Here is a 22,034-nt window from a genome sequence, read left to right on the forward strand (position 1 = left end):
GCATTTTTCAGTTCGTTTTTAGTCACAGACCTCACTACAAACGGCTTCGCCAGTCTGCAGTGACAACTGGGCATAGACAATTCAGTCCGAAAAAGACGTTGTACGTTCACTCGTTAGACCAGACGCACTAAACCTGTGTGCAATTCGCACACATGTCAGCCTCACTGTCAATCTGTATACAGAACGAAATTTCATAAATCAAGAGAAAGGATAAAAAATAAACATGGGATTTTGGCAAGAAGTCCTAGCAAACGCCGGCACAGAATATGACATTTTAATATCCTTCCGGTGACCCACTAGAATTACAACACTGGACTGAACAACCACTGAAACAACCTTAACGACGCTGGAAATTAGAACTTCGTGGTCTCTTGTTTAAAATTACTCGCGTTAACGCATTAGCTCTGGAAGGCTAGAGTTTGCCGAACTTCTACTGTAAAATAAGAGCAAAGCCATTTTTTTCTCACCCCACCTGAAATGCACTTTTGCTATTAGTTACTCAAGATTACGTTCAATGTACAACAGGGCGTTTCCTTTTAAAGACAACTAATCACCTCTGGTCAGGGTCGTCTGTTAGTAAATGTGTAATTAAAAGAATAGTGACAAACTCGCAGAGAACAATTGTTTAGGTGGCAGCTGAGTCAAAGATGGTCTATCATGAGTGCAAGAGTCAGTGGTTGCCTAATCAAGTAATGGAATTGGAGAATGCCCACTGAATCCGGCCCTTATAAAGCTAATGTACTTAGCAATGTCGGTCTTCTCAATAGGTTTGTGAAGTGGAGGAAGCTCACATGTTAGTAAATCGCTGCTTGGTGATTTAAAAACCATTACAGAATCTACCTGTAATCCACCTATCTAGTCTCCGTTTGAAAGAAAATTAAAATCAAGGAAGCAAGAATGAGGGGATATATTTATGTACGGAATATTTACGACAGACTAGACCTGTAGTTTTGACAGACCGGAAAAGAGAGACCCTGTGGAAGACGCAGAATGCTCATCTTGTTTGCTTCTGATGCGTGTTCAACTGCCATGGTCTTGACTAAAGACAAAAAAAAAAAGAAAAACATGATTTCACTAAGCCTACATGACTGCTATGTAAAAATCTAGTGTTCAAAAAGCCCAACAGCCATAAGCATTGTGTTCTGTGTCTGAAAAGAGTCAATTCACTCATGCACTGAGCAGAAGAAATAGTTTGTTGAGCAAAAGACAGTCATTGCTAAGTTTATTGACATTTATTGACCACCGATTTATCATTACAAGTGGTGAAGACTTGCAAAGCAAAATAAGTTATTTTTGTATTCTTTTGCAGAATACACCATGATTGTGCAAAACCTGTTACATCAGAGCGAAATGTCCTTGATAAGGGCACGCAGGTGGAGGAAAAGCAGATGAGTGAGATTTAGGAAATGAAGATGGCATTTCCTTTTGATACAAAACAGAGGGAACATTTCATCCCCATGTGAAAATAAACTGATTTGAAAAGCAACATTGGGTCTTACAGAAAGCCAAGGACCGGGGTTTTCAAACAATGCAAAACAAATTAGACTTGGCAGTCCATGAAAACTTCACTTTGGTTCAAGCAATGCTCCTGCCAGTGTCATAAAACAAAGGTGAAGAAGCAGATTTCCACTTACCTGGTGTGAGCCCTGCGGAATATCTCCTCTGAAGAAGAAGAGGCACACGCACTTTGACCTAGACTCTTCCGACGAAGGTACCCAAGGGGCTTGTGTAGATCTTCAATCCAGAGTGACTTCATCTTTGGGACATATTCACGACACGCAATCTGCAAGAAGTATTTGTAGGTTTAAACTACATCAAATATTTTATTGAATTATAGAATTTAAACTATGTAACCATTATCTATTTACTGTATAAGGAACAATTAGAGGTTGCTTTGCAGTTCAAATGCTGATGTAGTTCCCCACTCAAACCTGTACTATATACTAGTGTCATTGAAATTGGGGTTTAATCCTGAGCAGGCTTTACATTATTGACTTACCTTACCAGTCAGTCAAGACTAGCACCCCAGATCTTCACCTGCCCACCCTACCAGAGTGCCGAGTCATGGTCAGCACCCCAGATCCTCACCTGCCCACCCTACCAGAGTGCCGAGTCACAGTCAGCACCCCAGATCCTCACCTGCCCACCCTAACAGAATGGTAAGTCGAGGCAAGTGTGAAAGTGGTCTTGCACAAGTATTTTGAATAATGCATAAAAACTGGAATATCTTACCTCTTGATCTGATTCTTGTAGGAGTTGCCCATTTTCTTGCAAATATTTTGTCTCTGACCTTGAAAATTAAAGTCATTTATCAGAAGAGCTGTTATTTAACCACTAAAACTTGAATCATCCTCACTACCCAAGTAGTGATAAGTTACTTTGAAATTAACATGTGGCATCTACTTTTCTTTAAAAGACAGCAATCATAATTAGATTTATATTTATCAAAGAATGATGAATAAACATAACTATTAAAAGGCATTTAAACACGATCTAAGATTTTTATATACCTACCAGATAACTTTTGTTTTTTTTCTTGTGAGCTGGCTTATTTTTGGATGAGGTTCTCATAGGAGCAGCCTAAAAAATGCAATGCATTAGAAAAATTATGGGATAAAACAAAACCTCTCCCAGACTTTTGTTCTAGCAATGAGGCCAAAACAAACCCTTACTTTTGTTTCAATAAAGGGTCTAATGTAGGTGTGATGCTTTCTTGAGGTGGCAGAACACCATGAAGGGCGTTAGAGTTGGTGTAAATGAACCTGGAAAAGGCTCTGTCACCATTCAATGTTGAGATTTCGGCCACCAATAAGCAGGGTTAAGTCTGAGGTTATTCATTCAGAAGCAACGTAAAAATTAATTTTGACTAAATGGAACGGTTTGCTTTGTTTATGCGGCAGTAATTAAGTTTGGAAAAATGCACTATTGAATACCACAATGAGTCATAAACTCAGGTCTGCTTCTTGCGGGGGAGAACTGAACAGCTCTCTCTGACACAACAGAAATTTCATACATGTCTAAGACAAGCTCTCTGTGTATATTTAAACAAAATTACGACATCATTTTAACTGTAGACATTCCATTGAATCGATTTAGAAGCTATTAAAGCCTCTGTCCAGGTCTAATACCCTCACAGCAAAATGAAATGACTCATTTGGTGATAATGTATTTTATTGATAGATTAAGAAATTGCAGCTGTATAGTCTTAAAATACCTGGGCCTATTGTCAGATGCACAACAGAGCACCATTTATCCTAATTATTAAAACGCTGACCTGTGCTCTCTTGTTTGTAATTTACAGAAATATGCCCTACTGTAAAACAGGTTTTGATTTTACAAGAACAGACAGACTTTTTGTAATATACAATAGATTTGTGTCACTCTGTGAAAAATGTCATTATTATTTGGTTTGTCCATTTATTTAACACAACAGAATATGTTTATAAATGTTCTATGAAAAAAGACTTGCTGCCTTGCAGCCTTAAGGTAACAAATAAAGTAAAATTGAAGAAACATAGGTGTGGAAAAAATGATTCATTTGAAATATTGTTCTGCACAATGCCACAAACCTTAATGATAAAGATGATCCTGAAAATCAGGCCTAAATTCGCTATGGTTGCAAGAACTAATGTCAATCTCCTTCCATCTGCAAGAGATATTCTCAGAATCTGCTCCTGTAAAAACAATCACACTGGTAGCATCCTTACTATAAGGGAGAGACACATTGAAAGCTATTTGTTAAACGCACAAAATCAAATACAAAAAATCTGCAAATAGTGGGGACCATGATGTACATTTTTCTTAAAATCATTGCAAATCAAAATAGAGGCCTTTTCAGTCCATGTTTTCTGGGGCAGGAATAAGCCTTTTAAGAACATCTTGATAAGAATAAACAAACAGCAGCAAACTTCGCTGGCCATTCCTGGGAGGGACACTTGGTACTTAAGCAAGAGGTGTTTGGAATAACCTGACGTGTGAATTTCTCACAAAAGCAAAGTCCACAGCAACTACGAAGGCAGCTGAGCTCGAGGGAATTTCTCAACCTCTCTCTCTCTGAATAAGGCCTCTGACGTTGAGCACCTGAACAAGCTTTAAGCCCATGCCTCAGAATAGTCGGAAAAGTAATCCGCAAGTCCTGGTGGCTGAGACGCGATAGATGTTTCCCGCAGTTTTTCCAGGAGGTTGTTCCAAAAGCTCTGTGTTGGACGGAGTGTTGCTAGGGGCCTGGGCGGAAGCATCATCACCCAGGCCTCGGCCCCCAGCTGTTAGAAGGTTTTGTTTGAGCGTAAAAAAGTCAGCAGGAGAGTCCGATGTTTTAAGGCGCACCAGTGCTCAGCTGCCACCTGGCGGGCCAACTCCCCGGGCGCGCGTTTCCTGACGCGTCACCCTCAGCCGTCGTGGGGAAACTGCCAGCGTCGATTTCAATAAATGACTTTGCCTCACTCCCGTCTGAAACATCTGACTCATGGCTCCACGCCTGTGAAAGCCGATGCGTTGCGCTGGCAGACTTCAGATTTGACACCTGTGGTTCGACGAGCGTTGGCCGGGCTCCTTTGTGCTGGAGACTCTGGGCCCCCGGGCCCCGTGTTCATCGAAAGCCCAGGCGGCCAGGTCCGCCTCCTCCCCTGCGTCTTGGCGCGCTCTTTCCAAAGGTGTCGGCTGCGTCTTTCTCTCCGCCTCTCCAGACGGGTGTTTCACAACTGCTTTCGTTCCAGATTTGAGTGTTGGGGACAGGACCCAGTGCTTGAAGAGGAGCCCCAGCGCTATGGTTCAAGTTTGCCGATGGTGCAGGTCCTACTTTCTGTTTCCTCGTGGTGTTATGGGCCCAGTTGCTTTTGGCCTGTGTTTTTCAGACAGACGTGCCCTCCAGTCGGCGTGTGGGACCCACTGCCTTGTTTTGAGCTGTCCGGCGTGTAAGAGAGTAGGGCGGGATATCTTCCTGGCCCAGTGTGATAAACCCTTCACGTGGGCCACGTCCTGCTTTTTAAAGTTCAAACCAAACAGCTTTCTCGCCAGCTGCAGTTTGACACCAGAACCAGGGGCCTTCAGCTTCCTGGCAGCTGTCCGAGCAGTTTCCCATTTCTCTGGCTTCCCTTGTGCTGTTCCCGTGTCCACAGGGTCAATGGCTGCAGTAGTTCCAGAACTGGAATTTTTCTAAATTAGAGTGTTTAGCTCCTTTCACAGCCCCCTGATGACTGATTTCTCCTCCTCTTGTAATCCAATGGATGCCTTTGTCCTGTTCCTGCTTCTCAGTCCCAGGGTTTTTATAATGCGTTCCTGTTCAGTCTGGTCACATTGGTTTTAAACCAGAAGTAAGAATGAAAGGGAATGGCAGTTTTTTTTTTCTGGAAAATATCTAAGTAAGGAAAATTCATATGAGAAAAACTGTCATTTCTATTTGCATTTATCATTGTGTGCTTTGGGGCTCTATATACGTCTACGGCAGAAATCTAAGGAGACTCTAAGGGCATTCTAGTCAAAACTGTAGTACATTCTGGTTTTAAATGGAGTCAAGGATTGTCAGAAGAAATGCTGGACTAAGGGATTTGCCACATTCTGGGTTTTTTGTAACTGATCTGTGCAAAAAAAAGGATTTAAGACACATCTATGTTGTTGAAATCAACTGTATAAGATTCTTTCATGAAACAGCTGGATTATTTCCAGGTATAAATTAGCTACTTCAAGGGAGCCAAATTAGAAAAATCTTTTTACTTTTTCATATGCTCACAGTGGGCAGTACTGCAAAACATTCATCTCATTTGCAATTGCTTCTCCAAGTATCCAAAATCAAAGTATTTAATCAAGGCTGTGTCTTGGAGAACCCCCTCTCCAGCCAAAGGCAGCCGCAGACTACAAGACTGCACAACCTGTCAGCTCTCTGCAGGAAGAAAATACCTTCTAGTTTCAGTGTGCAATCTCTCCCTCTCGAGTCTTTTCACTGGCTTCTCTCACTGAAGATCACTGAATAGATAGATTGTTCTGATGAAAAGGACACTAACCAGACTTTTGATAGAAGACATTTTGCTTGAAGCAAATCTCTGAACACTTTAGTTATAGTGGTTTGGGGAAAATTGGCATGGACTTATAATGACTGCAGAAACAGCACAAGGCACTCAGGGAAAATTCTGTAATATTATTATTATTATTATTATTAATAATAGGAAAGCTATTCTCCTTTACCTTGCATAAGGTTTACAATGATCTGGTCATTTAAAATAAGCTTAATTAAAGACTTAATAAGGAAAATCTACATTTCAATAATATGCATTAACACAAATCTGCAACAGGCAGTGTTATTTTACTAACTGAGCACTGTTAAGCAGAAGCACTGACTGAAGGATTTTTTTAGTGCTTATGTTGTATTATATCTTTTTGTTGCTGAGAAACTGAGAAACCTATAAAGCACTAACATGCCATAATAACTGCCACCACATCTACTTGTTTTTTTATAGAAACAAAAGCACTTACATTTCTTTAATCTGTGGTTATAAAGCGGCGTGATGTTATTTCTTCATGGGTCTGCCTGATTCCTCTAACATCACTATGGGAATAAAGAAAATTGGTGGAACAAACTCTCACAGAATAGAAAGTTATTTCTACAGCACAATGTGCTCAGATTTATTTTAAACACTTCTGTGTAAAATAAATTGCAACACAACACATGAGCAAGAATTCATATGTTGCACATGTGCGTGCATGTGTGTGTGCGTGCATGCCCTGTGATGGACTGGCGTTAAGGTGCATCCTGTCTTGTTGTACCCCATTACTGCCAGGTTAGGCCTCGGCTCACCACGACTCTCTGAGATAAAGAGGTTACCGAAAATGAATGTAAGGATGAAACAGCAGCCAGAGCAAAGGCACTGAGGAAGAATGGCAAAGGTTAAAAAGCCAAAAAGTGGAAACAATCTAAAAACGAAACTAGACATGTAGAGAACAAAAATGGGCACAGACATATTGAATCATCCTATTATTAGAACTAATAATCATTTCACTAATATGCAGCGAGCATTAAGGAACTGAACAGCATGCCAGCTCTGAACAGCTCCTTGGGCAGTACTGACTGTCATGAATATACTAGTTTGATTACAAAACCAAAAAGATCACTGTAATCCAGGCTTCTGGGGTCACAGGCTGTTGCGACGGCACTCTTAAATAGTGGATCTGCTCAGTCTACATTGGTTTAAATAATTCTATATTTCAATATCTTTGTATGTTTAGATTGGAGGAAGATCTTATTAGGGACATTTCTTTTCCCCCCAAAACCAAAGAGATTTAGTTCCCGGAATGTAAGGAATGTTACACGCAAACCAGTTAAAATAAGCAGCATCTTGAAAAAAGAAGCCTATGAGTGGGACTTCCTTTAATTAGCCTATACTACACCCTCAACTCCCAAAACCACATTCTTCATGACCAACAGGGAGACACAAACTAGAGAGCACAACTGGAAACTAAGGTGAAGTGCATTTGAAATCAAGAACAGGAGACACTGACTTTACACTTAAGGTTGTGGGAGTGTGGTACAATTTCCCCACAAATAGTGACACCCTAACTTCCTTCAGGAATTAGTAGAATGAGTTTGGTCGTTGAATTGCTCACCAGCTCGTGACCGAACTAGCGACACGGTCTAAACGTGCTCGTTTGCAAAATGTCTTGAAGGGACTCCCAATCCAGGAAAAGCCAAGAATCCCTGATATTAATGAGCTGCTTATTTCAAAAGTTAAATGTTCTTAAATCTCATTGAGAAACGTGTTTTACATTAGTTTTATGTATAATACACACACACCTCATTATCACAGTATCTAATGAATTGAAAAAGTACCAGAAATTAAATTCTGCTGGAATTCTGGAGGTGTCTTAAATAAGACTGAGCATTACCGCAGAAAGATTTAGAAACCATGATCTTTCATTTTCAAACAACTGTGAAAGAGTAAGAACGAGTGGGTAAGACGTATGAAATAAAGTAGCAGAAAAGAAAATGAATTATTGATACCGTTCCGTTTTGGAATCGTACTTCGAGTAGGAAAGGCAATTTGAATGACAGTAGGCGAAGCTAAACCATTAGCGCCCCCTTATGGAACATTAGATAAATGGCAGGTTAAAAATATCTATTAAAGCAGTCTCTCCGGAGACCGTACTGTAAATGTTTGCCTGCTTGTCAAACCAAAGTCTTATGGTCTTTCTGTGATACAATCAGATTCCATTTGGTAAGGACATGGTAAAGTATTATATATAAAACATTTTCAAAATCAAAGCATTTTATTTCGACTTCAAATTTTTCGCTATAGATACGATTACATGGTGGATTCCAGACTAAAACGTTGAAACTACAAACCTCTTCTGTATTTTGTTCTATATATTCAGGAGAATAACTTTTTTTTTTTACATTTATGTTTAAGGAGAACAAAACACTTTATCTAAAAAGTCGCGTACTTACAGAGAGGAGACGAGATGTTGCCTGGTTTTCACTGCGGCTGCCGCTGTTAAATCGAATTGGTTACTCTCGGTGCCAGTACAGGAGATGCGCTCCGCTGTGCGCAGACACTGCTGTGGGCAGGAAAAGGCGCTAGCGTCCCGAGAGTGAGAAGCAGTGTCCATTTCTAACCAAAAGAAGAGCTAGTATTACCACAATGACCGCCCTTCTGGGCATTCTACACAGGATCTTCAATGTTAAAAATGAAATGGTACCATCTCGGAAGGCTGCCAATTGTTTGCATGGTGAAATAAAAATTGTAATTAGCCTATAGTTTAATATTTAAGTAGATAATTGCTCCAAAGGCCTATATAGGCATCTAGTTTATATCTTCCAGCTCCAATTTGTATTGTACGCTACAGTGCCGGTCAGTTGCGCGGCAACCGTTCCGAGATCATTATGAGGTCATCATTTCGGCAGTCTGACGGTCAGATGACGTCTAATATCAACAACAATTCAGTAACGTTGATTAGAGCCTCACCGTCACCTTCAGGCAGTATGGATTTGAAATTCTATACATTGGCATTTACAAAACGCAATACGGTGTAACTCTACAAAGATGGTGATTCGAATATTTTTTTTATTTTAAAACAAACGACTCATTTTCTATCAAAACACTTTATTTTGTGAAATTAAAAAAAATACAACATTTCAAAACTTCAGGTATAAGACATTTAAAGTAGAAAACGCACTTTAAGGAAACTTTTTCGGAAACAAAGTTTAAAGTGAACTGGGAAGAACTATACCATATATATATTTAAGAATCCCTAAGTTAGCACTGGAATAGGAAACTGCCAAAGTTACAAAAGCCTCATCACAGACTCTCCTTCACAATCCCCCTATCCCCAGTGAAACTAGTTAGGGCATCCCTTTAACACATCAAACCCAGGAGAGTCTGACCTCATGGCACATCTGTCATATTCAGACTCAAATCATACAGAAGGTCCTCGTCCTCCTCCACACCTGCAAACTCACTCCAGGAAATATCATTCACCTGAAATTGACAAAGAAAACAGGTCAACATTTGGTATATCAGGGCAATGTCCTGTTCTTGTCCACAACAATGATCATCATCGTCATAATTATTATTTCAAACCGAATTGTATGTACTGGTAACGTATATATAGTCATATACCTGCTGGATGGATGCATAGGAGGAATTTTTGCACACTAAAATTACTTCTTTACTAAATCTTTACTAAAGACTGCATTCTAAAGCACAGACAGATTTTAAATTAATAACAATGGGAGGTTATTAAAACAGGTTCTGGTTGAAGATCAACAAGTCCTTGCTTTCAGACTACACAGACTCGCCCCCAGGCTAACAGGCTGAATAACATACCTGGATCAGTCCTTCCAAATCCTCATCCGGCACAATCTCATCTGGATCTAACCTGCACTCCACGGCCACCTTCCCATCACCTGGAAAACAAGGAAAGGTATGAGCAAGAACTGTGCTGCGACACAGGTCGGACACTTTGGACTAATTGATCTGCCTGTCACTCCACCACTTGCTTCCTGGTTCTGCTCCTAAAGGTCTCATGTCTCTTATTTTCCAGCTGAGCTCTGATTTACTTTAACTAAGCTGATAACTGCCTCACTTAGACCTTCCAGGTCCAGGGCTGTGAATGCACCTGGGCTGCTCCACCAGCCTCAACAGCTGGATTCCTGCACATTTCACAGGTACTGTTAAATTAGCTACCGAGACCCCAAAAAGAGGAGGAACTGTGGCACAGTGGTTAGCACTGCTGCCTCACAGTGCTGTGGCCCTGGGTTCAATTTCAGACCTGGGGTACCATCTATGTGGAGTCTGCATGTTCTCGTCGTGTTCACATGGGTTTCCACCTGGTGCTCTGGTTTCCTCCCACAGTCCAAAGAGATAATGGTAGGTTAATTGGCTTCTGGAAGAACCGACCCTGATGTGAGTGTGCCTATACTGTATGTACCCTGTGACGGACTGGCGTCCCATCCAGCATGTATCCTGCCTTGTGTCCACTGCCTGCCAGGACAGGCTCTGGTCCCCCCCCATATAATGTATTGGAAGAAGCAGTTAGAAAGTGGGAGGGAAACTAGTAGTTCAATAAACAATTATAACTGGCAATTGAAAGGAAAAAGAGGACTCTGAGAACTTGAGTTTTCTGTCCCAGCTGTGTACTTACAAAGCAAAACAGTTAGTACCTGAAAAAATAGAACTCACCCAATACAACTAAAAGCACCTTCTGGAAAGCATTGCAAAATGCTCTTTCTTTGGCATATTTCTGCACCTTTCCTCGTTTCAAGAGGCGCTCCACTGGGTCTGGAATAAAATATCTATAAACAGAAAGCCTGCCTTGGCTACAACAGCACAGTTCTCTTCAGGAACATATTAGCAGCACAGTATCCAGCACAACAGCCCGCACCCAACAACGGCTTGTGCCCACTTTCTCACTGTCAGAGTGTAGAGTGAATTGTTTCTGCGGTGGTTCTGTCTTGGCTCAGGACCTACACAGCCACCATACTTTACAGCATCAATGAAAGAAATCAGCAGCACCAGCAAAAAAAAAATTCCAAACCTCTGGCTGATTTCAGTACATGGCAGTATCATTATCGAGAGCACCAATCCATCAACATTATATTTAGATACAATTTTAACATAATAGTGATGCATTAGGCATTTTTGCAAATACTGTAGGTAGGAACAAACAAACATTTTTAAGCAATTTAAGGTGGCCCTGATGTACTTGATATCTTTTAATATTTTTTACTTTAAAACCAAATTAGTTTTAGTGCGCTATACAATAACCCCAAATCACTTATCCTAATATTATGGAGCCTTAGGATATTAAAATAAGGCTGCAATCTACAATAGCAAGAGTGAGCACAGTACTTAAGGAGCAAACTAAAAAGCAACTGAAATTAATCTTATCGGTCAAATGTTTTATTGTCAATTACTCGCTGACACGTATCCAAAGTGACTTACATTTGTACTCATTTTTACACGTTTAGCAAACCGAACAGAGCAGATTCAAGCTGCTAGCTCAGGGTTAGAATGGTAGTGCCCCAGAGTGATTCTGAACACGCAACCCTACAGTTATGCGTTCAGAGCCTCTAACAGTACTTTATAATGCAACCTATTTGCAACCTGGTGAAAATGCAGAACCTGCCTAATGAGGATCAGATCAGCTGGTGTACAGAAGAAACATACCTGGATTATTCTCAAGGAGCTCCTCTGCCACCCCAACACCCCTGCAGCTGACTCCATGCTTAGTGAACATTAACTCCACAATGCAGCCGTATTTCAGACTGACTGCCTGCGTCTCTGTACCCAAGGGCAACAGTCCAGCATTATCGGTTATCGAAATGTCATGAAGCTATGAACAGAAAAAGAAACATAGGAAGGATAAAACAAATCACACATGGGCGTACAGTTTTAACCACTGCACTGCAAATCAGAATAATAATACGACTTTTTTTTTAAACTCAGCTCTCACTTCAATATTTTGGATTTCTACTACTGGTGCAGCTAATATAAGAGTCCTTGTTCTAGGGTACACATTCTTACACAAATATAATTTAAACTTGTACACAAATCAACTTACAGGGCTTATGATCACCTATTTCAATATATCAGTACCCATATACTGTATACAGCTGGGCTTGCCAGAGCACTCTGGGTAAACTACCCCCATACAAACACTGCAGTAACCCCACCTGGGATTCGAACTCGCAACCCTGTAATCAGAAGGCCAATGCACGGACCACTGCTCCATTCTGCTTTCACACTTGAGCTGCTTGCAAAGAACAGTGAATTGGCTTACTGTGACAACCCGACTAGACCAGCCATTGAAGCCCAGGTAGTAGTTGGCAAGTTCCTGGCACTTGGCACTACTGAGACATCTGACAGTCTGACAGAAGGCAGGGTTCTGCCTGGTGCAAAGACGAACCTGGAGAGAGTGAGGGAAACTGTAAGCTTGTCGAATATTATCCTGATACAGCCAATGTTACTTCAGGGGGCATGTAAAGAGGAAAAAAGGTAGTTATCAGGGATTTGGGGGAAAAAACATCTAACATAACGTCGAAGAAACAAGCACAATTTTCCACTGCTGAAACACATTGCTGACATCAAGAAAAAAAAATCCTGAGTTATCTCGTAATTACTAGCTAGTACGTTCTCGCATACAGTATGTGATCACCACGCGATAGCACAATTGTGATCCAATACCTTCATTATCATTATCCGAGTTCCAGTTCTAAGCAGTGAAATTGATTCCAGGACACACTCTTTCTTGTTTATGTGTGAATATCCTTAAAACTGTGTTCACATGAGGTACAAACTGTATTTTGCAGCATTGCACTTTGCCAGGAACACTAAACCCACAGCTCCAGCACAGCTATCGGCAGCTTGTAGGTTCTTCATAAAGTCAAATGATCCCCGCTGCGAGTTATTCTGCAATCTCGTGATTACGAGATAACTCAGGATTTTTTTTCCCTTGATGGTAAGCAATGCACCCGTAAATTAGCCTGTTTCAGTTCTTCTGTGGGGAGAAGGCTGCAAAGTGCAAGACTGCCATCTGCTGGCAGAACTAATCCCACTGACTGCTGTACTGAAAAAAAAACTACAAACTACACGCAGCAAAGGAGACCACAGCAAACCGGCCAGTTCAGCCAGTTTGATAGTAGTTCACCGATCTATTTCGTGAAAGAAGCAAGGCCGTCAGCTTCAACAACACGCCTGTTTCTGCTCTTGGTTTTAAATGCACTTTCACATAGTCTCTTGGGTCTCCTGGTTCCTTAATATTACTATTATTGTTGATGATGATGATGATGATGATGTATCCTTACACTTATATAGCACTTTTCTGGACACTCCACTCAAAGGTAATGGAGGTAATGGAGACTCCCCTCCACCACCACCAGTGTGCACCCCCACCTGGATGATGCGACGGAAGCCAGAGTGCGCCAGTACACTGCCCACACTCCCCCAGCTCTCAGCGGGGAGGAGAACAGAGTGATGGAGCCAGTTCAGAGAGGGGGATTATTAGGAGGCCATGATGGGTAAAGACCAATGGGAAATTTGGCCAGGAGAATGGGGTTACACCCCTACTCTTTTTGAGAAACGCCCTGGGATTTTTAATGACCACAGAGAATCAGGACCTCGGTTTTACAGCTCATCCGAAGGACGGTGCCTTTTTACAGTATAGTGTCCCCGACCCCCAAAGACTGCAGGGTGAGTGCCCCCTATTGGCCCTACTAACGCTTGTTCCAGCAGCAACCTTAGCTGGTGGTCCCCCATCCAGGTACTGACCACCAGGCTCACACCTGCTGAGCTTCAGCCGGGCTGCCAGCTGTGAGCTGCAGGGTGATGTGGCTGCTGGCATCGATACTTTTTTGTACAGAGCCCAGTTTCTAACCTTGTAAACTTTCACCGGCGAATCACCACAGCTTTGCGAGAAACCTACTTTTAAGGGTTTGTCCTGAAACAGCCCCCTCCCATCCGTCGCCTCCTGCGCCCAGCAGGCCTGTGCGGCGGAGAAGAACTTGACGATGGCGTAGAATCCGGGCTCAGCCACCGAGGCGTTGGCACGGACCCGCAAGGAGAACAGGGCGCCGAAGACGGAGAAGTGTTTAAAAATGCGATCCTGTCCATGAACAGAAAGCAGCGACCATTGGACACCCCACAGCAGAACACATATGACTTTAATGGATGCTAGGCATAAGATCACATTATTGGCCATAAACAATTTCTTGTGTTAGGAATTTGTCCTTTCACAGACCCCAACTTGCTCTCCATGAGACACACAGACAGGGAGAGAAGCTGGGGGTCAGAGCGCAGGGTCGGCCATGTATACGGCACCCCTGGAGCAGTTGGGGTTAAGGGCCTTGCTCAGGGGCCCAACGGAGAAGGATTCCTCGCTGGCCATGGGATACGAACCAGTAACCTTCCAGCCACAGGCGCAGATCCTGAGCCACAGAGCCACCGCTCTGCCCTAATGAAAGGGTATGAAAAGGTACTTGCCCAAAACATAATCTTTAATATGAAACATAAACTAAAATATATTCTGAAGCCCGGCTACAAAAAGCAAAAACTTCAAACAACAGGGATGAGGACTTCTGAACATTTTCATTGCCAATCAATGACCGTCAGAGACGTGTGCAGGTGAGCACTCCTAGAGTCAAGAGCCCCATCCTCCACCATCAGATGTGAGAGACTGTGCTAGGGTTCAAGCGATGATGGTTTAACACTCTGCCTGTAAGGACAGGAACTGGATGGAGACGGATATTCTTCGCACAGTTTATTTCTGAACAGTCACATCGACACCTCCTGCGTTCTCCCTCTCTCTCCCCTTGTCACAAGTCACGCTATCCCGTAACCGATCAGAAAAAGAAAGTTTGACGTTAATATACCCATCTACAGTCTGAAATAGAGAATCCTACATAACTCAGAAATATTTTAAACCGCGTAACGGAATAAAACAACAGTCAACGTAGGACATTAGCTTACAACACAGTTCACAATCATGCTCGGTCCTACTGAACCATAACATGAAGCACAAGGTCTCATTAATATCGGCACCATTCTCCCTTTTTGCATTCAAACGCAAGAACAGTTGTTTTATGAACTATGGTGCGTGACCTATACTTTCCCGGAAAAAAAAACCAAACAACTCACGTAAATGTAGGCTTCAGAAAATGTAGGCAAAATGTTCCAGATAAACAAGGTTTTGTTGTTTTCAACGGGCACTTTAAACTCCACGATATCCACTTCAGTTTCCATTGTACTTCCTTTAAACGGACAATACAGCTATGTTTGAGTTTTACTGTAGAATGCAGACACAGACCATGGCGCTTTTATTCATTACGAACCGCAATAAACTGAACACCAACATCACCTAAAATGGAAACAAGACAGTGCAGCCTTCTTCCTGACTGGGCCGAAATTTGGATTTGGCGCTAAACATACGTCATCATGCGCGACGAGTGTTTCAAGCGCGGTCTGCCGCCAGGGGGCAGCATGCTTGGTTTGTAATGGAAGAACGTGATTCAGAATAACTACAGTACGTAGTGTTCTTCACATTACGATAAAAATGGAGAAATCCATTTTGGTATCATTTTAAAAATACAGTTATATCGTGTAAAATATAAACTAATGTTAGGACTGTACAAACTGACATTTCTAGGGACGCTTGTTGGATTATAACATGGTTAGTGCCTACCTGTTGAACTTGAATCGGTATTGCGTTTACAAAAATCAGTTAAACCAAATGAAATAAGTATTGATTTTAACGTTTAAAGCAGCACCTCAATATTCATACCGGAGCGCTTAAAATGTATATAGACTGCTTAACATGTAGGCATCAAGACTGTTGTAAAAATGCTGAGTTAATGGCACCAGAGGTTTTGAAAGAGTTACTACAGCCGAACAGCCAGTGGGAGCAGCCTGCAGCCACGGTGTTGGGCAGCTGTCCCGGCAGGCGTGTAAAAATAGAAACTTCGAGGTGTCGCCCAAAACGACTGTACTCAGCTCATTACTTCTGCGCAGATCGCTGCGTCTTCCTAGATATCTGAGCGAAACGGCGTGGGCTCTCTCGAGTAGCGGCTGTGTCTTCAGCGCATTATCCTGACGCCAAAGCCATGCGATCGAGCGCGATGCGATTTCAGAGAGCCAGAAGCGAGGCTTCAAACACTCCGGGCAGGAGATTTAATTCGATTGACAGACAAGAAAATAACAGTACTTGTAAAATAACTGCAGCACTGAACTCCCAAGCCCTCAAGAATGAAGCGGCAGCTCTCAACTGTGGTGCTGGACACGTCAATGAAATGTCCATTTTTCTCTCTCCAGTGGGTAGTTTTCCCCCAGTGAAACATCGAGACTTGATAATGGCGACCGTGTTTATTAGAAGTAATGTTTTCTGACCTCTGAAATCACCTATGAAAACAACGCAATTAGGACCAGTGTTAAAATAATCGCGCAATCGTACAAATCTTCTATTAGAAGCAAGCGTCTCTAGCAATCCGCCCCTTTTCCAGATTGCCCTTATGAAATCATTCTTTCTTGAATTTTCACGATATGTTTAGAATTGTTTCACAATTTTTTTTCAGGGTTTTGAACATCGCCCTTACCGTTCAATTTCATTGCTTTCCGTGTTTGTGCTTTGGAAATCGTGTTCTACTACAGCCCTGCTCTGATGTTCAAACTCTGATGTTTTAACATTGAAGTGCAAAAGACAAGCAAATAAATCCGCTGTTTTAAGTTCGTACATCATCTTTTTAGTTTGCGCCACATCTTTTTTTTTTTTGCGGCACATATCTTTTATTTCCTTGTCTCATGTACATGAGGGTCGCCGTAGTCCGCTCTGAGCATAAAACACTCATCCTGCGTTTACCCACAAAGTACCACAAGGCACTTTTGTAAAACTTTAACCCCCAAATCAAGGAATCGGTATACATACAGTAAAACCAAAGCACTAATAAGCTGTAGATATTGAGAGCCGTTCAAAGCATGTTTGTTGCAGAATACTTCAATTTTATTGATAAAATAAATGCTTACATACAGGTTTCGAAGAGTTTCAAGATCTACCAGAAAAACACGTTTAATTAAATTCCTTCAAATGAATGCAATTGAACACTATATACAGAAATTTCAAGGAGACTTTGGCCCAAAAGATGTACAGAACATTCGAGTGCATTCAAAGTTTTCTTTCTAATATCTGAGGGTGGGGGAACACGGAGACGCTGTCTTAAAAACTAACTTAAAAGTGTGGGTATTAATATGTGTGTTTGGGAGGGTTATGTGCCTGGGATCCTACCTGTGACCCGTATGTATTTTCAATAGGATAAAGATCACGTGAAAAATGTGATGACAAGTTTCGGCAGTGCGAGCCAAAGTTGATCTGATCGTTTTGCTATCGGTTCTTTAAATCAGTTCCTAGTCTGGCTGAGCAACAGATCAGCCATCTTACCCACACAGCAGAGGCGGGCAGTTGTTATGTCTCTCCTGTTGCTTTCCAGTCTTCATTTTTTTCCATTTAACTGTAAGGGTGCCAGGCAAACCTCCTGAGCTGACTGACCCATCAAAACCTTTATTCCCATCAACTGAATTGGTATGTGTGTTCTTTTAAAAGGAATATGAAAACTAGAGTCTAATTTCTCCTTCCAGCTCAGAAACATCCTTGACATCCACATTTCACTCCTGGTTTAATTTAGCCTTAGAGCAGGTGGAATTACAGCTGCAAAACCTCACAAATCAGAACAAAATGCATCAGAGGGGAAATTTGCAAAGAAATTAGAAAACTGTTTTTTTTAATTATTTTAACTGTATTTTTTCTAAAATATAGTTCCTGTGTACTTTTGTTTTACAGAAAATACATGCTGTACAGAACTGATTTTGGCAAGCAAAACGTCTGTTTATTTCATCATGACTACCAGAATAACTAATCCATTTTGATTGCTATGACTGATACGAAAGAGCAAAGCTAGAAATCACTATTTTTTTGCATTAATGGCTTCTGGGTAGGGCCTCACTGCAGCTGTGCAGCTGTTGGTCTTCTCTACAGAGTGCAGTTGCTCTCCACAAAGCGTCTGCACTTCATCACTTTCAGATAAGTCTCCACTTTGTGCATGTCTTTCTTGAAACAAGCTAAAAGCCCGTAGTTCTTCATCAGAGCGTCGTCGTTTCTCAGGTTGGTGTCAAACTTCTCATACGTGAGAGTCAGGAAGGCTGCAATTCTGGGGCTTCCCTCATCAATTTCCTTTTAAAAAAAGAAGAAAAAAATATCTTATACATATACGTACAGTTAGGATTGCATAAGATTTGAGGAGAAGCTTGCCTCTAGGGACTTTCGGACGTCCCTGTGAAAAAAGCACTGATGAAAGTCACTGGACGAAGCTGGAATTTGCAAATACAAATCCGTTGCTCACCCCTTCTTCAGAGCATTTACAGGGAAACATCAGCTTTCCTGTCCAATTCCAAGTCAAGGTCTCATCTCTGCCAGTAATCTCAATACAGTTTTCCCACTAAGTGCTCTCCCTTGTACTTTCCCTGTATGCATCCTTGAGGATGTGCAGTAATTGTACTTCATTTGTGCTAAAACACCTACTGAATTATCGTGGGCACAAGCATAGATGTTTGGCTTTACTCAGTGGTTCAAATTGCTGAAAATATTTCAGAAGCGTGCATTCTCTACAGGATTTAAGCAGAGCCTCTCCTTCCTCTTACCCTTGTGAGGGTCACGATCCCTCGCTCAAGGTCCTGCAGCTTCTCAAAGATCCTGTCGGAAGTGCCAAAGACTAGGCTGTTGGAGAACACCCGGCTCAGAGTCTGCAGAGGGCTGATCCAGGACTGGATGAGAGCCAGGGAGAATCTCAGCAGCTCCACATCCTGGAAGGAAAATGGAGCAATAAAAAAAAAAATCCAGGTGCTGAATAGACACGCACGCGGAGATGTACATGTTATCTTTCTGCATATCCCTAAACCGTGTCTCGAAGCTGAAAGAGAGCGACCGTGATTCCAAGGACAATCCCAAGATGGATTGGTGTAAGTCAGATTCCCAGGAAATCCTGGCAGCGATAAAATATGTAAGCAGAAAAAGCATGAAGATATTGTGAGATATTCCCTATGGCAAACCTGTCATGGATGTCAGAAGGGCAAGCCGTGGAATGGCCAGCTGAGCAATAAAGACCCTATGCGTAGCGGTAAAGGAGGGCAACACAGAGGTTAGCCCAGACTCAGGGGGTCAGATAAGATCACTTTATTGGCCATATACAATTTCTTGCATTAGGAATTAATCTTTTCGCATACCCCAGCTTGCTCTCCATGAGACACACAGACAGGGAGAGAAGCTGGGGGTCAGAGTGCAGGGTCAGCCATGTATACAGCACCCCTGGAGCAGTTGGGGTTAAGGGCCTTGCTCAGGGGCCCAACAGAGTAGGATTCCTCTGCCAGCTGTGGGATTTGAACCGGCAACCTTCCAGTCACAGGCGAAGAGGGACGAAGAGGAGATGTAACAACTTACAGATCTCTGCTGAGCTTCGTCTTTGCCAGTGGGTGCAGGAATGGACTCAGAATAGCATATGGCGGATGGAGAACTTTTGCTTGACTGTCTCTGCTCTTCTGGCACGTAGGTGCGCTCCTGTACAGATGTGAGAAAATATACATTTTTAAAACATGCTAGAATCCAGACAGAATTGCTATATTTGGAGAAGCATCAGCTTGAGCTGCTTCAAGAAAAGGGCTCAGACATAGGTGTGCAATCACAAGGATTGAAATATTAGAGGGGATGATAGAGATGTTAACAGCCTCTGTTGAATAGAAGAACTAAAACAATTGCCGACTCACAAAATCTTTGTAAATATCAGCCGCAAGCTGGTGGAGGTGCTGTGCTCTTATCACTGCATTGGTGAAGAGGCTGTACAGTGGAAATGCTCCCACTTCCACTGGTGACATGAAAAAGACAGCGAGCAGAACCGGACACAGCAAAAAGCCTGGAGTGGAAAATACAGGCATAAAGACACAATAGCAATAAATTAGTTAGGTTGAGTTGCTCCAACTACGCTCCTCCATAGATGGGCCCTACTTGACGGTGACGTTTCCGATGAGCATGCAAATTGCAGGGAAGTCAAGGCAGTAGCTGTCTTGTCATTTTTTTAGAAGTGTTTCTATTTATTGCATACTCCTTTACTGTTACTTGTCAGAATAACAGAGACATCACCATGCAATTTCCATATTTCATCAGTAAAACTGTTTCCAACGCTCAATAAAAAAGATCAATCAAATTGAAAATCCTTACCTGATGCCATGTTTGCTTTAAATGTAAAGTCCTTCTTGTTCTGAACCTGCAAACGATTTGTAGGGCTCTGTCTGACAACCTCCTTTTAAATAGTGGTTATGCCATACATAAATGGATTTGGTAGGAAACATTAGAAATCTGCCTTTTCGGAGATATTTTTGAAATGATATTTCCTTCGGTTTGTGCCTGTTTGCGCAAGATCGCTATCATCTGATGATTAACCCAAACAGGGTTTTAAAATATTTGTATTTCATATATTCAGGGGGTGATGGATACGGTACACCCAGAGCTGTAAATAAGCTGCATAGTGATAGGGTCAAGTTCTCAATATGTTCCACAAACAGCTGGATTATTGTGCAATTATTCATCATTAAACCGTTTGAGGCCCTCGGTTACCTTTCCATTATCTGACCCAACAGTTCCACCATTGACGGGGGTACTAGTAACTTGATTCTTGTGAATATGGTTTGCTCTCTATTCTGTAATATAAGTGGACCAGGTTACAGATAGTGTGGCCAAAACAGGACCGATTTAATTTTTGCACACATGCAGCGTGGAGAACATCTCCTCTCTCCATGACGTGGAGGACAGATAAGGATGTTGGTTCATCAGAATATAGACAATAAATGGAGCAAGTCTCATCAGCAGAACTCTCCAAGCACAGGCCACAACTTCAGTAGCACAACATACAGTTCTCTCCCAGAAGGTTATCATCTGAATAAACATCAGCTCAATAAGATCACATACGATCAGTATCGCATTCGGGGCACAATGATCTCACCTGGTGTCCTGTCCTGAGCAAGAGCCGGTCAGGAAAGTCTGTGAATATTCAACAATCATATGCCGTAGGTGAACTGATATGCCAGGAAATGAGCGTGGATTCACTACTCGCTCGCAAAAAACAGAATTTGATCTGTTTATGAAATGCATTTAAAATGCTACTTAATGCATGAACTTTTAGTTTACTTCCACTTCGCTAAAAGCAGTCTCATTTTACAGTCACACAAATGTATATCATATATATACAGTATATGGCACATATGGGCAGTAAGCCATGAGCCAGGGTTGGGAAATCAGAAATAAATAACCCACACAAGTGATCCAGGCCCGCTGTGTTTCTCAAAGTTCACTCAAAAGACAAAAGCAGTGTGTTCATGCTGTCAAAGTCTTGGTTAGTTTTCCAGATTGGGTCCATCTGCGTCTACACAGACGTTTCATTCTCCACTTGAAAGTTTATGGTTTTTTTTTTTACTGCTGTGACAGGGGACTATAACACATTGTCGGACAGACAGGAGAATGATTAACCATATATTATAAGACTTTGCTTCTAAAAGTTTTCGCTTACAGTACAGAAAAAAAAGTTAATTTATTCCCATAAATGATTCCTAGCTCTGCCAAGATATTTAGTCAACTGCCAAGTGGTGGCGATAGTCCTGATAGTCCACCACATCATACTATCTGTGAAACAGATGTATGAAAAATAAACAAAATAACCAGAATGGTATTGTATCCCATTGAAAGATCTTCACACAAATTTGAAACGGCAGCTCTTTTCTGCCGGTAGGCACCGCGATGGTAAGTTAGTGCTGAACTGCAGCTAGCAGTTCCCCAAACCAGGCGAATATCATGCTGAAGAAGGTTTAACACTTTTTCATTTTTGTAAACAGGCGATCACTGTACAGTTCGCCGACCTGGGTCTCACAAGGCCCCCTGCTGGAAATAGACAGTATCGACCTGACATCCCGGCTGTCTCGCCCAGATGTTCTCATTAATGAAAACATCGGCATGACGAGGCCGGA

General features: G+C 42.0%; 2 protein-coding genes across 4 annotated transcripts; both read right to left on the bottom strand.

Moving 5' to 3' along the window:
• Window positions 1–888: 888 nt before the first annotated feature.
• rdm1 (RAD52 motif containing 1) lies at window positions 889–15,396 on the bottom strand. Of its 3 annotated transcripts, XR_015930938.1 has the most exons (15): window positions 15,120–15,396; window positions 13,909–14,088; window positions 12,268–12,393; window positions 11,655–11,820; window positions 10,668–10,766; window positions 9,813–9,892; window positions 9,371–9,464; window positions 8,435–8,597; window positions 6,469–6,541; window positions 5,896–5,961; window positions 3,570–3,674; window positions 2,515–2,580; window positions 2,233–2,290; window positions 1,635–1,783; window positions 889–1,039 (listed from the first exon to the last, which is right to left on the bottom strand). XR_015930938.1 is itself a non-coding variant. In XM_088622818.1 (7 exons), the coding sequence occupies exons 1-7, from the start codon at window positions 15,222–15,224 to the stop codon at window positions 9,372–9,374; spliced, it is 849 nt and encodes a 282-aa protein (XP_088478944.1). In that variant the 5' UTR covers window positions 15,225–15,395; the 3' UTR covers window positions 9,073–9,371. The 3 variants fall into 3 exon arrangements, 1 of the variants encoding a protein (XP_088478944.1); XR_015930939.1 differs by lacking the exon at window positions 5,896–5,961; XM_088622818.1 differs by lacking the exons at window positions 889–1,039; window positions 1,635–1,783; window positions 2,233–2,290; ... (3 more) ...; window positions 6,469–6,541; window positions 8,435–8,597 and having other exon boundaries at window positions 9,073–9,464; window positions 15,120–15,395.
• A 1,556-nt stretch (window positions 15,397–16,952) lies between these two features.
• gh1 (growth hormone 1) lies at window positions 16,953–21,465 on the bottom strand. Its single transcript, XM_088622717.1, has 5 exons — window positions 20,236–21,465; window positions 19,785–19,930; window positions 19,462–19,578; window positions 18,666–18,827; window positions 16,953–18,198 (listed from the first exon to the last, which is right to left on the bottom strand). Exons 1-5 carry the CDS (start codon window positions 20,243–20,245, stop codon window positions 17,998–18,000), a joined length of 636 nt encoding a protein of 211 aa, XP_088478843.1. The 5' UTR covers window positions 20,246–21,465; the 3' UTR covers window positions 16,953–17,997.
• Between the last annotated feature and the right edge of the window lie 569 nt (window positions 21,466–22,034).

Source organism: Lepisosteus platostomus, chromosome 28 (genome assembly GCF_059453375.1).
Source record: "Lepisosteus platostomus isolate fLepPlt1 chromosome 28, fLepPlt1.hap1, whole genome shotgun sequence".
Classification (NCBI taxonomy): Eukaryota; Metazoa; Chordata; class Actinopteri; order Semionotiformes; family Lepisosteidae; genus Lepisosteus; species Lepisosteus platostomus.